Here is a 17,632-nt window from a genome sequence, read left to right as displayed (position 1 = left end):
GACTTACGATGTTTCCTTTGCAACATCTGGTGCAATTGCTAGTATAATTTCTAAGGAAATGAACAAAATAATTATTACCAATTAAGCTACCTTATGGGCTTACATTGATTAAAAGAAAAAAAAAAGAAGAGATTTTACTAATGTACAAGGATTTGAACCTTAAATCTTATTATTTACATAATATTTCATAACATATTGATTAAAAGAAAAAGAAAAAATTATTTTACTAACGTACAAGGATTTGAACCTTAAATATTATTATTTACATAATATTTCATAACATATGGTGATTACCAATAGAACTACCCCATGAACTTACATTAATTAATGCTTTTATATGAAGTAAAACTTTTTATTCCAACCATAAATTATTAGAAATTTCATTTTCAAAATATACTATAAATTTTTCATTGCAACATTTATTGGCAATTCTCACTCCCTGTGATAACTACAATAAGGGAGAGTAATTTCTAACCCTTTTTTATATGAAGGATTGATTGTGAACATCTAGTTATTGTGATATCTTCTTAAAATATGTTAAGAGATACACATTGCAACAAGTATCTAGAGAAAATGTAGAACTAATATAGATGCATCTTAATTACAGATCTAGCAAGAGAAGATAGGAATCAAATATTTTGAGGTGCAAAACTTGAAAAAAAAAATTGTAGCTTGAGAGATTTGATCCCCTTTACCACTTGATAAATCCGATATATATATATATATATATATATATATATATATAGATATTCATTTCATTTATTCATTGTTTAAATTTTCATTTTTGAAGGCATAAATGGATTCAACGCCTTGAAAACTCCTTTGGCCACTTGGATTGTGTAGAATACATAGCTTAAAATTGTAATTCCAACAACTCTTTATTTGATTTCATACAAAACTCATAGAATAAGGAAGGAAAATGTAAAAAAATTATTTTTCTTCAATTAATTTGTATAATATATACATTATTTTTTTTAACCATATATAAATGTGGAGAGAGATAAAATATTTTACTTAACATCTGCATTGAAATATTTTATTTATGATCCATATTGAATATTTTTATCATTAGTAATATTATTTAAATGCCATACATTAATGTTATATTAAGAATTGAATAAATTATACAACTTCTTCTTACTATTGTTATTAAGAAGTATTATTTTTTTTCAATTACTTTTTTGGGGCATAAAAATATTGTATTCTCATTAAATTATTATTATTATTTTGTTTAATGCTTTCTCTATACACACACACACATATAATTGATTTTGAAATAAATGAGTTAACATAGATATTCAAATTGTTTCTTAAATTGTATATAGAAATATTTTATTTATGGTTGAGAGAGTGGAATATTTTTACCATGTCTCCCTCCTATCAATCATGCATATTCATTTCTTGTTTTTATTGTAATCAATATTTTTTTTAATATTTTTTTATTTTATTTTTATTTTAAAAGAGATAACTCCATGTTAAACATTAACAAAATCATACATTACCCTCATACTGAGATATAAAATACACCTCTCAAAACACTCTCTCTCTCTATATATAATAAAAATATGATACCTTATTAAATTACAAAATCAAATTATAATTAGAAAATCATAAATACCATATTGATTTTCGAAAATTTCAATTTTATATAAATAACTTTTCTAGAAAATAAAGCATTCAATAAATTTACAATATACATCACGAACTTTTAACCCATATACACATGGCTCGTCATATTACTTTCCAATCACACAACCAACTTATCACTATAATCAACAAATGGCTAGTCATATTACTTTCCAATCACACAACCAACTTATCACTATAATCAACAAAGAAGATCAATACAACTAGGAAAAATAACTCCCAACATAATTGTCCCCAAGCTATCTTCAATTGTAATAACCTTGACCTACACTTCATTCCCTCCTGCATATCAAACACACAACACGCAAATTAACTCCATGCATCATATATCATGCAGCAACCTTTTCTACAATAGCTTACAACTTCACTCTCAATACCTATTCACACGCATTCCATGCAACAATAAGATTGTCATATAAACATTTTCTTATAGCGAACAAATTAAAAAGGACGAAAAATTAGAACATGAAAAATATTTAAAGAAATACTTCAAATATGGTGTGAAAAGAAAATACAAAAGATAATGAAAAATATTAAAGGAAATACTTTAAATATGGTGTGAAAAGAAAATACAAAAGATAATGAAAATAAACGTTCAGAATATAATTTTTGTATTCATAGTTTTAAAATAGAGAATAATTTTCATTTTTTTAAAGTATAAATCTATTATATTAACCATATTTGGCTTATCTTTATAGCTCTATAAATATTTTATTATTAGCCAATCTTAATTACATCTAGCCTTATCAGTGATTAGTATAGTAGCATAGTGGCCCTTGGTTAATAAAGATGGCATTTTTACATTAACTATTCACTAATTGTGAAATGGGCTTTAGTCAAAGAAGATGGCTTAACATATTAATTGATTAACGCTTACATACTTTAAGTTATGGAAATTAGAATGGGACCCTAATATATCTTGTTTTTCAAAAGAAACATTATTCTCAATCTTAGAGGCATAGAAACTATTTTAAAATGAATGTAGGTTTCCAAGTGACATATTTTGCTCCTTATTATTCTAATGTATTAAGACTTCTTGAATAGTATGCATACTTAGTGAGTGCTCTCTTGTGGTCAATACTACTTCTAGTTGTAACTAAATGGTGTAGAAATTTTTGTGTAGATCTGAAATTGCTCATGAAATTTACTAAAACACAAGACTCAAATCTACTCTATTATTCTACAGAATTCATTTCAAATTGAGAAAACAAATCATAAACGTGCAAGAAGCATTATTACACATGCACAAAGATTTATCTAGGGAAATTAAACTTCTCAAGGCCCCTTCCTATATGTATTACATTAATCAAATAAAAGAGATGAATACATATGTTTTTTCAAGCCTGAGCACAACTTGCAAGTGTATAGTTTATCCCTCTACCCGACTGAGTGAATTTGGCCAACACTTAGCCTATATTCAAGCCCTTCAAGATATTATTTCCTTACATTTTTCCTTAAGAAAATTAGCGCCTATTATTTAGGAAATTCCCTCAATTGGATTGTGCAATTCCTCTAGAATCATCCTCTGACTACATTCACCACCTATACACTTCGAAATAGTTTACAACTGATAGGACATTGCTTTGGAATATCCTTCTCAACCGGATAACTCAAATTTTGTGAATGCATCAGTTAATTTGGGTTGACTGATTAGTTAAATGGTTGATCAATGAGTGTGGTTGACGTTACACTTCCACAATGACCTCCACTAGTTCCTCCAACAATTAGAACTAGTTTAATTGACCATAACTTAATTTAATTGAAATAGATTGCTACAAATTAGAAATCAATCATAATAAAATGAAATCAACTTCCCCAACTTGAAATAACTGAATTAATTGAGTGACAAGAGACATGTCACCTCAGTTAACTACTTCCAAGATTTCTGCTGAAATGGAAAAAGAATTTTTCTCTAGTTTGACCAAGGAAAATTCAAACTAAGATTTTCTTACTGCATTTTCAACACTTCCTCTCAGCAAGAAAGGGATTATCAACCACACCTATCATACACCTATGGAAATCAAACTTCTCTCTTGATAAGGCCTTTGTCAAAATGTCAGTATCTTGTTCCTTTGTCCGAATGTACTGCAACAACATTATCTACCTATGTACACAATCCCGCAAATGGTGATACCAGATATCTATATGCTTGGATCGATCGTGGATTTTTTTTAGAGAACTTGATGTAACTCTAATTATCATAGTAGATTACAGTTGGATCCATCATCTGACCAAATAGTCCCACAAGAATCTTTCTCATCTAGATCACCTCACATGTTGCTTGACTGACAATCATGTACTCTTCTTCTGCTGAGCTGAGTGCCACAAATATTTGCTTCATACTATACCAAGAAACAATTGTGGACCCAACACTGAAAATTCCTCCTGATGTACTCTTCTAGTCTGATGGACTCCCCACGTAATCTGCATCTATGAAGCCACACAGCTTCACTCCCTCTGCTCATTTGTTCCAAATTCCAAAATAAGTCAAGCCTCTGAGGTACTGTAGAACATGCTTAGCTACCCTCCAAAATAATTTGGTTGGCCTAACCATAAGTTGGCTTAGCTAGTTGACTGCATAGAACATATCTGGTTGTGTGTTCACAATATAGATTAATGAACCCACCAATTGTCGATAAACAATAACATCCACTTCCTCACATGAAGTAACATCCTCTTTCCTCTAGTTGGTCGCTAGAGGAGTCTCCATGGGTTTGAAAACGTCCATGTGGAACCTTTGAAGTATCTTGTTGGCATACTTTCCCTGAGAGACAAAAAATTCCCCATCACCTTGACATACTTCTAATCCAAGGAAGTAGTGCATGAGTCCCATTTCCTTCATTTCAAACTCTCTTGCAAGGTTCTCCTTGCAATATATGATCAACTTCTCATCACCAGTTAAAATCAAGTCATCAACATATAAGACAATAATCAATAATTTACCTTCTACCAAAATATGATAGAGGTTTGCATCTGCTTTATTTTTGGTGAATCCCAAACTAGCGAGATATCTATCAATCTTGGTGTGCCAAGTACATGGTACTTGCTTGAGACCGTATAATTCTCGCTTGAGTCTACACACATGAGACTCTTGAGCAAAAGTATTGAAGCCTTCTAGATGTTCGATATACACCTCCTCCTCAATAACTCCATTGAGGAATATTATTTTCACATCCATCAGGTGGATCGTCCTCCCCATCTCTGCAACCAGAGAAAGGATTGATTTAATGGATGAGTACCTTGCTATGGGAGTAAAGGTCTTCTCATAGTTAATCCCTTCAACCTGATAGTGCCCCTTGGCCATAAATATGGCCTTGTACTTTTCTATGCTTCCATCTGCTGCATGTTTTACCTTAAAGATCTATCTCAAACCCACAATTGATTATTCTTCGGGTTTTGGGACCACTTCCCAAACACTATTGTTTATAATGGATTCATACTCCTCCCCGATTGCATCAGCCCAAACATGTTTCTCTACTTCTTCCTCGAAAGAGGATGGCTCAATCTCTAGAAGCTTAGTCATTAGATCCATGTAGCTAGTGTACCGATATGGTGACCTTCTCTGCCCGCACTCAAAAACCCTTCCAATATGTATTGCATTCATCAAATAATATAGATGAATACATATGCTTGCTCAAGCATGAGCACAACCTGCAAGTGTATAGTTTATCCCTCTGCGTGACTAACTGACTCTCGCTAACACTTAGCTAATTTTCAAGCCTTGCAAGCTCCTATTTCCTAGCATCGTTTATTGAGGAAATTACTCCCTATCATTTAGTAAATTCGCTCAATTGGATTGAACAATTCCTGTAGACTCATCCTTTGTCTGCATGCACCACCTGTACATTTTGGAATAGTCTACAACTGATAGTACATGACCTTGGAATCTCCATCTCAATTGGGTAACTTGAATTCTCTAGATGCATAAGTTATCTTGGGTTGTTTAATAAGTTAATTGATAAGTTAATTAATAAGTTAATTCTCTAGACTTCCACAAGTTGACCTCCACTAGTTCCTCTAATGGTTAGAACTAGTTTAACTGACCATAACTCAATTTAACTGAAATAGATTGCTACAAATTAGAAATAAATCATACTAAATTGAACTCGAGCTTCCCCAAATCGAATTAGTTGAGTTAATCGAGTGAAAAGTTTCATGTCACCTCAGTTAACTAACTCCAAGATTTTTGTTGAAATGGAAATTCAAATTTTCTCTATTTTGACCAAGGCAAAATAAAACTGCGATTTTCTTGCTTCAATTTCAGCAAATGGGCCATTCTTGATTAAATGTTGGAAGGCTATTTTGAGCTCAACAATTATGCCCCACTATCTCTTCAAATAATAAATATGAATGATTTGATGGACACTTAGGTGAGCAAGATGAGCCAATCTATAGGAAATACATTTAATGTAGTGGAAAATGTTTATAGAAACTCCTTGTAGATTCAAATTGCTTATGTAATTTTCTAAAACAAAAGACTTGAATCTACTCTAGTCATCAACAAAAACAATTAATTGATCGAGAAATCATAGCATAAACATGAGACAATATTCAATCACATATGCTCAGAGACTTATCTAAGGGGAAAGTTTGTTGCGCAAAGCCCCTTCCTATTTGTATATTGCATTAGATTGGAAAAATATAGAATATTTACAATGCTTGTTCAAGCCTAAGAAACCTCTGCACTAGTACAATCTATCTCACTAATTCCTAGACATGGTTTGGTCAATACTTAACCAAATTCCTATTTGCAAAATTCCCTATTTACTTGCATTGTTTCTCAAGGAATTAACCCCTTATTAAATAGGGAAATCCCCATCTTGAATTTCACAATCCTTATAGGTCCTTCTTTGACTTCATGCACCACATGTACAACTCATAAAATTATACAATTGATTTTACACTGCCCTTGAATTCCAATATCAACTGGGTAACTCGAATTTCATGCATGCATGAATTAATTATGGTTAATTTTTCAGTTAACTAGTTGAACACATGAAGTTGAACCCCACTACTAGACCTCCTACTAGTTCCTCCAACAACTGGAACTAGTTTAACTCACATTAACTTAGTTTAAATAAATTAAACTATAACAATTCCAATTAAACTCAACCTAGGCTCTTAAAATCTAGGAACCACTCTACATGACTCAAGTTAGCCCCCCAACTCTAATTAAATGAGTCAAGGAAGTGAAATTAAATTAGTTAACTCATTCTTCTTGTCTTGTGATGTGGAATTACAATTTTTTCCTATTTAAATTCAAGGGAAAATTAAATCATGATTTTCGTGTTGTCATTTTCAACACTCCCTCTCAACAAGAAATGGATTCACATGTACCCCGATCTAACACCTTTGGAATGTATTGCATGCAACACTTCTCACGATCGTTGTTGCTATTGCAACATGTTCAACTAAAGAGCATAAAAAAATAAATAAAAATAATCATTGAATCAATGTGCAACTGTCTACTACGAAAACTGTGCTGCTATTGACTTTTCTACTGAGCCTCCTACTCTGTTATCAAAACTCCTCTGCACTCCTTAGTATCTGAGTGACATTTATCCTCGTACTGCTGAATATTTTGGGCCCATGTAGCAAGGTAATGATCCATGAGACAAAATCACCTCAATGCACCCTGCCCAAATTTATGCAACTCTTCGGACTATTGCTTCACATCTCCCCCCTCACACCTAGAAGTATGGATGAATGTTCTCCCTCTACCCACTTATCTTAAAGTCTCCTCCTACTGGAGGTCTATGACTGGTCCTCTTCATCATCATCCTCCTAGTCATCCCAACATCCAACTGGCTGAGGATTCCTCTTGAGAGATAAATCGTGCTTCCTCTCAACCATGACATCTATAATCCCTGCCTTACTACACAAGATTATTCATACATATTCTTATAATGTATAGAGGCCCTCAATCATGTCACCAAATTTCTTGATTTGACATGAGCAAGATGCTTTAAGTACACCTTCCCATCTATGAAGACTACCTCATACCCTTTGCCTTCAATCCTCAATATAATCATCGATTCAAGTTTCTTGGCTTCATGGCTATTACCGAATAACCCATTGAGAGTCTTCCATATGGTTTCAAAAACTATGTGGTCTCTCACACCCTCCAGGATGGTCGTCCTTTCTCTAGCTACACACTTCTTCTAATTTGGTAGATTCTAAGCATTTGTTGCTACCAGGTTCTAGATATCATTGTCGATTATTTATTTAAATCGATTATCTTAAGTTTTGTGTTTTAGATAACTTCATGATCACTTTCATATCTACACAATAATTTCTACATGGTATCAGAGTAGGATTAAGAGTAGAGAAGAAATTTTGAAGTTGTTATTATAGGAGGATTGGATTTGCATGATCAATTCTTCATAGCTAGAAGGATGGATTTCTATAGACTAACTCTTGAGTATGCCCTTGAGGGAAGCTTGAATTTATTTTCTTATAAGGACAACATGGAGGTAGTGTTGGAAGATAATGGATTGAAGGAATTTATCGATAATGACATCCTGAAACCAGCAACAACTGATACTTAGGATCTAGCAAAATGGAAGAAGTGTTTATCCAAGGCGAGGAGAATCATATTGTAGGGAGTATGAAACCAAACTATCTCAAATATCCAAGGGAAAGAGACTCTATATTCAATGTGGCAAGCCCTCATAGATTTTTTCCAGAATAGTAGAGACCATAGGAGGCTAGCGCTCAAGGATAAACATCGAAATATCAAGATGTAGAAGAAAAACACTCTTTTGCAGTACCTAATAAGGTTCACACAATGTCATGATCAACTTGTTCAAGTTGGTGTTACTATTGTAGAAGATGATTTGATAAGCCTAGCCCTTTTAGGCCTTCCTAAGTGCTCACACAACTACTAAGGTTCAGTGAATGAGAGGGAGAAACTACCAAATTGGGAGCGCTTATGGTCCGACTTGGTGCAAGAGGAAATAAGATAGAATACCAAAGATGGGACTTCATCCAAGGGCCAAGATGAAGAAAACTATGCCTTGGTTGGAAATGTAAAGAAGGGAAAAGGGAAGAAATCCCAATCCAAACTAGAATTTGGGCTTTCACTGTCATGGATCTGGGCACTATGCCACAAAGTGCCCACATAAGAATATCTTAGGAGGAGCTTCAGGTGAATATTTGGCTTCATAGTTCGAGCTTGACTTTACCCTCATTGCATGCATGACCAACACGGTGATGGGGAGGATGTGGTACTTGGACTTAGGTGCCTCGTTCCATATGAAGGGGAATAAAGAATTCTATAGTGACCTAAAGGAAAAATACTTGTAGATGCACATTGAGATGGGAGACAATGGATGGTACAATGCGAACGAGATTGGTATAGTCACCTTTTAGAGGGAGTCTGACTCCCCCCTTAGGCTTAAGGATGTCATGTTCGTTTTGAGCGTAAAGAAAAATCTTGTCTCTGTTGTAGTTTTGGAACACCGTGGTTATGATGTGATCTTCAACAAAGGAAAGGCATTCCTAAAATACATAGCCATGAGACAGGTGAAGCGGATTAGGGTTTATGTGAAGAAGTTGTAAAAGCTAGATGTGGAGGATTGTGTTGCATTGAGCACAAAGGCGGAGAAGGTGCAAAGTCATGATGTTGATGAAATTTGGCATAGAAGACTTGGCCATTTGCATGATGATGCTTTGAAGATGCATGCAAAGGGTGTACCTTGAGGAAGTAAACAAAAGAAACTTTCCATGATTGGGACAAAAAAGCACATGCAGTCCTTGAAAGGATCAACTCTAATGTCTATGGACCTTTCTCGATAACCTCCATTGCCAAGCACAAACATTTTTTCATTTTTATTGATGACTTCTCACAGATGTGTTGGATCTTCTTCATGTGAAATAAGGAAGAGACATTCTCTAAGTTTTTAGAGTTCAAGGCACTTGTTAAGAAATAAACATTCAAGAAGTTGAAGGCTCTTAAGAGAGATAATAGATATGTGTAGATTTTTTTATTTTTCTTTTGGAAAAGAAGGTATTCGACGAGAGTTGACAACACCCCACAACCCACAACAGAATGGGGTGGTTGAGAGCAAGAACTGTAGCATTGTAGGAGAAACAAGGGTGATGTTGCATGATCAGGGACTACCTCTACATTCACAGACCATGAGTCCTCATCAGATTCTTGGCATGTTTACACTAGAGGAGGATTTCTCCGAGAGAAAGCTAGATGTGTCACACTTCAGGATTTTTGGAGCCTTTATTTACTGCCATGTCTCCAAAGAATCAAGGAAGAAAACAAATCCAAGAGAAGAATTTGGGGTATTTCTGGGTTACACAGAAACTCCCCACAACTATTGTGTATACATGCCATTCATCAGAATGACAGTTGTCCGAAAGGATGTAAAATTTAATAAAAGCAAAGCCAAGTAGTGCTCTCTCGAGAGGGAGCTTTATATGGGTGATTCTTCTTTACGTGGTTCTTTATTTCTAATAGAATGAATATCAACACTTCTACAAATACAGAAACTCTCAAACTTAAACATTTTTTTTTACCACAACATGCACTTAGATAAATGGAAAAAGAAAATAAAAAAATAATTAGGCTTTTCGATTTCGCCATTCTGTAAAACCAAAGAGAATGAGTAAGATTTTAAAATAGCTGTTCTAATGAGTTATACTGTTTCCTGAAATTTAGGATAGAAATCCTCACCTTTAAACAGCTTAATCTTCAAATAGTCAAATTTTCCGGATATTTAAACTTTTTTCGGACAAGTGAAATCAATTGAAAAACCAATAACTAAATCTAAACTGTCTTTGAAAAATACTTACTATTTAGGGTTAAATATGAACGAATATTCACATCGTCAATTTTTTCTAGAATTTTAAATTTTGTTTGAAAAGTCAAAACAGTTGAGATTCAGTCTCATGTTTATTTGTGATTATGTGAAGTGAGCCTCACAAAACAAGAAATTGATAGCATTTTCGGAGTTTCGATAGAATCTACTCAGCTAATGGAAGTGTATTGGAATCGCAAGGAAAAATTATGTGGTAATTGTGGAGTTTTTTCACCATAATTTTATAATTTAAATCAAATTAGATGAGGATATATATAATTTCTTTTTACTGCAAATACATTTTATTTTCAAAATTACTGTATGAAAAGATTTCATTGCCAAAAATTTATACATAAATTTTAAATAATAACACATTTAAATGAAATTTTTTATACATAAAAATATATATTTTACAAATCTCAAAAAATAACACAATTAAATGAAAATTTATAAACCAAAAGATTGAAAAGAAAGTACATATAAAAAAATGAAAATATTCAAAGAAAATATAAACATTTTTTTTTCTCAATCCCACATAACTTTATTCTATATATTCATAGAGTATATAATGTTTTTCCCACTCAATCTTATTTGTGAATATAGTATTGGATATAGATAACGCATTTTGCACGAAAATTAGAGATGGATTAAAAATGTCTATGAATTATTGTGTTTTTGTGTGTAGATGTAATATCTATGTGTGGCTAAATTACTCCAATTCAAACACTCTTCTTCATCTTCATTATTCTTGCACTTCTTTTCCATTCCCTAGCTACAATGTTTAAAAACAATATCAAGGTGATGCAACTAAAACAATAAATAAGACTCTAAAACAACCAAATAAATATTTAGAAGCTTGGATGATGGCCAATTCTTCTTTTGCAAAGAATTCTTCTTTATTTAGAAATTTTGGAGATGAATAAAAGTTAAAATATTAGTTAAACTGATATCAAGTTCTAAGCCAACCTAATTAAAAACTTAAAATATTGACTAATTAATATGATATTCTCTCTTTGCTTAATAATTTTAATAATTTTTTTTTGGAATTTGTTATCCCCTCCCAAAGAACTTATATCATATCAATTCAAGTTTATATATATATATATAAATAAGTTGAAACCTTTTCACAAACTTTACAAATATGTTATACAATAATTATTAAGTTCCAATTAAAATTATAAAAATTTGGATAATTATATTTTTATGTTTAAGAAGTATTTTATAATATATATGTCTTGGTCAATGCGGTGCTTATTTTTCTTGATCAATCCTATACTACCCTCCACCAAAGTTAGTCTTTTGGATTCTCAATTCTATTTCACAATTATTCATTGGTAGTGATAGAATTGTTTGATATTCTTATAAACTTTTTTTTGTATTCATATTCATATTCAAAGTATGAATACTACCCTCAACCAAAGTTAGTATTTGAGATTTCTCTTTATAAAGACAAATATTTCACTTCCTATTCATAATTATTTATTAGTAGTGATAGAATTGTTTGACTATTCTTATAAAATTTGCTAAGTTTGCTTTGTATTCATATTCAGAGTATCAATGGCTAGATAACTGCATTTTGATTTGTTTTTTTTTTTTGTGTTTTCTAGCTGTGTGATCTTGTGCATCATAGGGAAGAGATCTATGCATTGTGATATTGTGTATGATAGGAAATAGATCTATGCATTGTGGAGAGATATCAGCGAATTAGAAAAACTACACGAACAATTCTATTTACAAACTTCTTTTCTAAATTTCATAATTCACTCTCTCCTCTTTATTTCATTATCTTTATCAAAAAAAATTATTTTTCCATTCCTTATTTATGAATAATACAATGGTTTTTCACTAACATTATTTAATCATTTTATTTATCCTAGATAAAATGTAGATTATTAACAAAATATATTAGATATTTAGAAAACTATCACATAATTAAAGTTCAACATGATTTAAATGTTATAATAATTAATTACTTTAAATCCACAAGAGAAGGATTTTTTTTTTTTTTTAATTTTAATTATAGTAATCGCTACTAAATTTGTACATTACACTTTTACTTCTAATTAATTACTTTAAATCCACAAGAGAATGATTTTTTATTTTATTTTTTATTTAATTGTAGTAAATTCTACTAAATTTGTACATTTACACTTTTACTTCTACATGTTAAAGTGTTGAAGAAAACATTCAAGTAAATATATTTATTTCCATTTTATTTCTATTTATTTTTATATAATTACTTAAATTATAGTAGATAATAAATCTTATTTTAACAAAAATTAATAATAAATAATCAAATTATACAATTTATATATATATATATATATATATATATATATATATATATATAAAATTATACCTATATTGTAATGAGTTACTTTTCAATCTCCCACAATATAAAAATTTAGCTCAAATTTACAATTTCATCATATCAAACTATAATTATCTATAAATTTATCAAATATATTGATTTATAATATTTATAATTACGATTTTAAAATATATGTTAGAATGGTAAAAAATCAATTTTGTCATCGATTGATTCATTTTAAATTGTTCGTATTTCATGTTTTAATTTTTTAAATTCAATTTTATTTTTATTATAATTTTATTTTAATATTTATATTATATTCTTAATCCGAGTGGCTTAAAATATGATATTAATAAGTTATAAAAGATTACTTCTATAAATAAACCATCTTAACTCAAAATATATCTAAATATTTTTTTGCTAGTTTGTTTGTTTGGTTCATAGAGTTTACCTTTGGTTAAAAAGCATGACTCATGATGGTGTAAATTCTCACAATTCTGTGTAGATCATATCATTGTGTCACATAACCCAGTAATCTTGCATGTAAAAGTAGGGAGTTAGAATTTTTTATACAAATTACCCACAAGTAATTATCCAATTCACAACTCCAAAATTCATCACTAACCATTAGATATAATGTACATTAGCACATCAAGTAAATTGCAGTAAAAGACAGTAAGTTGCTTAACCATTAACCACCACTGTGGTAGTGTAATAACATAAATGCTGGTGAGGGTTTTCACCTCTCACTCAATGGCTTATAAGGGATTCCATCCCTTAACCATTGTCATAAAATCATTACAATGAATTATCATTAAGTTGTCACATAGCTAGCTAAAAGCTAATACAGTTTCCATGTAATCTTTTACTTACATACTGCCACATACAACATTCCTTGTGGCATGATTGTTCTAGCAATGTACGATCCTGCTACTCAAACTCATCTGCATGGTCCATTAATTCTTTTCCGCCACATACAACATTCCTCGTGATATGATTGTTCTAGCAATGTACGATCCTGCTACGAAAACTCATCTGCATGGTCCTTTAATCCTTTTCCTGACACAAGGTTAAACATCACTTTCCTTTGGCACCATCTGCCATTGTTTCCTGTCAATCTAGTTGTCAACAAGCTTGGAAGAAGACTATATATCATGTTAATCAATCAATAAGCAACCTCTAAAAGAGATCTTTTAACGTCTACTCATATGCATGAGCAAGCATGACATACTATATAGCTAGTACATATACTCAAGTAAATATTGTTTGACCTCCACAATGTTTATTTACATTAATGCGTAATTCTCTTTAAGAGATCTAACTCTTTAGTTCAACTAACATGTATAATATAATCGTTACATCTTCATATATGTAATAAACTATTATCTCTATGATTAATCACATATGTTCTTTTCACATAGTTATTTTTCGAGAACTCAACATAGTCTCTCTAACATACCAAGAACATAACTCCATATCACAATGACTATTCTTTGTGCATACCATAGCTTATCATATTAGCCATTTTTTAATGTATGCAATACATATTCCCTTCACTAGAATACTACCATCATTTCATACAACAACCACATACTTCTTTCTTAAAGGAAGTCATTATAACCTCATTTCCCTGTCTTCCTATATGAGGGTTTCTCAGGCTTCCCTTTCAAGAAATTACTAAAGATATCCAACTATATACATAAAAAATCAAGACACAGAAACAAGGTTAACTTACCCTTTATGCATCAAAATCAAGAAGTCAACACAACTCATCTAACAAGACAAACTTTTGAAGAAATTATTATTTTCAAGAAAGTTGACATAATCACTTTCAAATCATACTCCCACAATCACAATAGCTACCCTTATGTGCATGCAACATGTGTTTTTCCTAAAACAATTATTTTTACTTCAATGCACATAATTTTTCCATGGAACAAGTATGGATTCTTGGTATGATATGAACACTATTCATATGTCTTTCAAAAATAGGAAACTCTATTTTTGTTTCAAGAGATCTTCTCATAAAAGCCATCATCTTCATACATGAAGTATGCACACTTTCCTAAAAAGAAAACTATAGAAATAAATATCTATGAGCCTAGAAGCACTTCACTAGCTAATTCGATCATGCATGTAATGCATAATTATTTCACATGAACTTAGAAATTAGCTCGTATCACAATGCCATTAGCATATATCCTTTTTCAAGAAACTTTTATAAAAATACTTATTTTAATTCAAGAAAACTTGGCCACTTTTCACGCTATGTCCTCAGGATGTTTATATGCTTCCTCTTCTTTTCTCAAGAAGATATTTTGGCTATATTTAGCAAGGATTTTATTCCAAGAAAATGACGAGAGACAAGCATTTTACACACAAGACTCACATGTAGTCTTTCTAAGAGGAAATACCTATTTTCTTTACCAAGAAAACATACAAAATAATCAATCTTTAACATATTTTCTTTACCAAGAAAACATATCAAATATTCAATCTTTTACTGCATGCACTAACATATTTTCTTTACCAAGAAAACATATAAAATAATCATTCTTTTACCGCATGCATTAACATATTTTCCTACCAAGAAAACATATAATTTAATCATTCTTTTACTGCATGCATCAACATATTTTCCTACCAAGAAAACATATAATTCAATCACCACATGTATCAACATATTTTCCTACCAAGAAAACATATAATTCAATCATTCTTTTACTGCATGCATCAACATATTTTCCTACCAAGAAAACATATAATTTAATCTTCTTTTACTACACATAAACAAAGAATATTTCAAGAGATCAACTTATCTCTTTCCTTCGACAACTCTGTTGTAGTCTCCCATTGGAAAACCTTCTGGTAGGTTGGTGATCGATGAAATCTCTGCCGTAGGGAGCATAGTTGCCCCTGAATGCAGTTGCAATATAGTTGTTGTTGCCTGGATCAATGGTCGATTCACCAAACCCAAAGAGAGCCGGAACCTTTGGCGAGCTTGTAATTTTCATATGATTCGACTGAAAATGGTCAAGGGCACGAATTCCTATCGGCACGAATTCCTATCCATCGCATGGCAATGACAGTATTTGCAGTCTCTGTAATCTGCGCTCGCTTCCCAGGTTTAACATTCCAGTTTTCCCAACGAATGTCAAGAAAATCATAAACCTTTTCACCGTAATTTCCTTCTTGATTTTATCTAAGACCTCCAACCGCTGCACGCATCGCTTTTCCTTCCAAAGGATCGGTTTCTGCATGAAGCACTATTACCATTACCCACAAAAAGGAATGTTCCCCCTCATTCAATTCACAACTACCAAGAATCAGTTAATAACTGATTCGTAAGTTGAAATTACTTTTACGCAGGGGGTAATTATAATAGGGATATTACACATTGGTTGGCCACACAATATATTGACCACACTGAGATTTTATATATCTACAGAGGGGAGGGGTTTTAGAGCTTCGAACCTTCACGCAGGAATCTCTTCACAATGTGTGCAAGGACTCCCTTTACAGAACACGTTGTTCCGAACTACGTTACATTACCTAGATAAAACATATACAACATATTTATATTTTATCGGAGTATAAATGAAGAAAAAACAATATTCATGTATAAATATCATATTTTTATTAATATATAAACATTATATGTTTAATAATATAATTTATAAATTATAAATATAGGTTATAAACATTAAAGGTAACTAATATTAAATTTAATAGCAAAATTACCTTTAATATTTTTTTTCTCCGTAAAAACTAGCTAAGTCATGTATTATATTTACAAGTAAAAATTACAGACAGTAAGACATGTCTTCCAGGGCCTGTGGTAGCACCCTGGGGACCTTGACCAAAATTCTGAAAGCTCCCTCGCTGGGGTAGCTTCACCAAAACCATTCAGACATTGCCATGACACCAAAAGCTCCCACGCAGGGGCAGCATCGGATCGATTTTCCAAAACAGTTCCAGAAACTATCAGACTCCCAGAGGAGCAGCAAAGAGTAGACCCAACACATTCTTGCCCACGCAGGGGCGAACTACCAAAAGAGACTGACTCAAAGACCAGACAGAAGTGAGCATGACAGAGGCGCTCATATCATCTATCAACTTAGACCATTTGAAATTAACACTAGACCAGAGACTAAACAAAATTACACTCGGCGATGGAAATAACAAGAGAAGAGTACCCGCGGCTGCGCTAATCCTGGCGATGGGCTGAAGGTGGACGTAGGGACGCGAAATAGGCATCTGCCTCTGCAGCAAGGCTTTTGTCCTCAACCACGTACGCCCAGCCATCACCCTCTGCTCGTCCCTCCCACATCTTACTCCATAACTCTTCGTCGACACCTGGAGGGGGTGGCCCCACTGGAGGAAAGGTGTCTTGCGTGCCTTGGTCTTCCATTCTTCCAGCTTCATACGCTGGAGGCACCATTGCTGAGCTCTGCTCCGCCGCTTCTTGTTCTCCTTTGTCAATTTCCTTGCCCTTTCCTTCCGGTTGCTTCTCCGGCAGGCTCTGAGGGGGGTTCTCCCCATTGCCTTCCAGAATTTTTGTGAACATAACTGATATGTGGGCACTAAGCCCTGGGTTGTCCGCAGAGCCTTGCAGCTTGAATACCACTGAACCAAAGGAGGGAAGCTCTGGTTTTCCTTCATTAGCACTCCCAACCTCCAAGAATTGACTAATGGGGAGTGGGGTTGCCCTGGCTCTCCTGTGGCAATAACAGCAGCAGCAGTGGTGATGCTCATCCACTGCAGGGGCCCGTGATGAGGAACCTCTTGCTGGACCTCTCCTGCATGGCTGTCGTTGTCGAATTTTGACCATGGTGAGTCCGCTTCTTCTTCTGTATGCTTGCAG

The 17,632-nt window shown here is 32.7% G+C and overlaps 1 protein-coding gene across 1 annotated transcript in view; it reads right to left on the bottom strand.

Moving 5' to 3' along the window:
- Positions 1–16,674, bottom strand: part of LOC149154000 (GDSL esterase/lipase At1g71250-like) — a 126,864-nt gene extending 110,190 nt beyond the window's left edge. The window contains exons 1-3 of the mRNA XM_089444007.1: positions 16,576–16,674; positions 15,948–16,022; positions 15,631–15,833 (exon numbers count right to left, since the gene is read on the bottom strand). Coding sequence (XP_089300133.1) covers positions 15,631–15,833; positions 15,948–16,022; positions 16,576–16,674 — 377 coding nt within the window. The remainder of the gene's footprint in view (positions 1–15,630; positions 15,834–15,947; positions 16,023–16,575) is intronic.
- Positions 16,675–17,632: the final 958 nt, after the last annotated feature.

The sequence above is a fragment of the Pinus tabuliformis genome, chromosome 9 (assembly GCF_031772625.1).
Source record: "Pinus tabuliformis cultivar Carrire ecotype Pingquan chromosome 9, CPIR1, whole genome shotgun sequence".
Taxonomy (NCBI): Eukaryota; Viridiplantae; Streptophyta; class Pinopsida; order Pinales; family Pinaceae; genus Pinus; species Pinus tabuliformis.
This window is presented reverse-complemented; position numbering and strand designations above follow the sequence as displayed.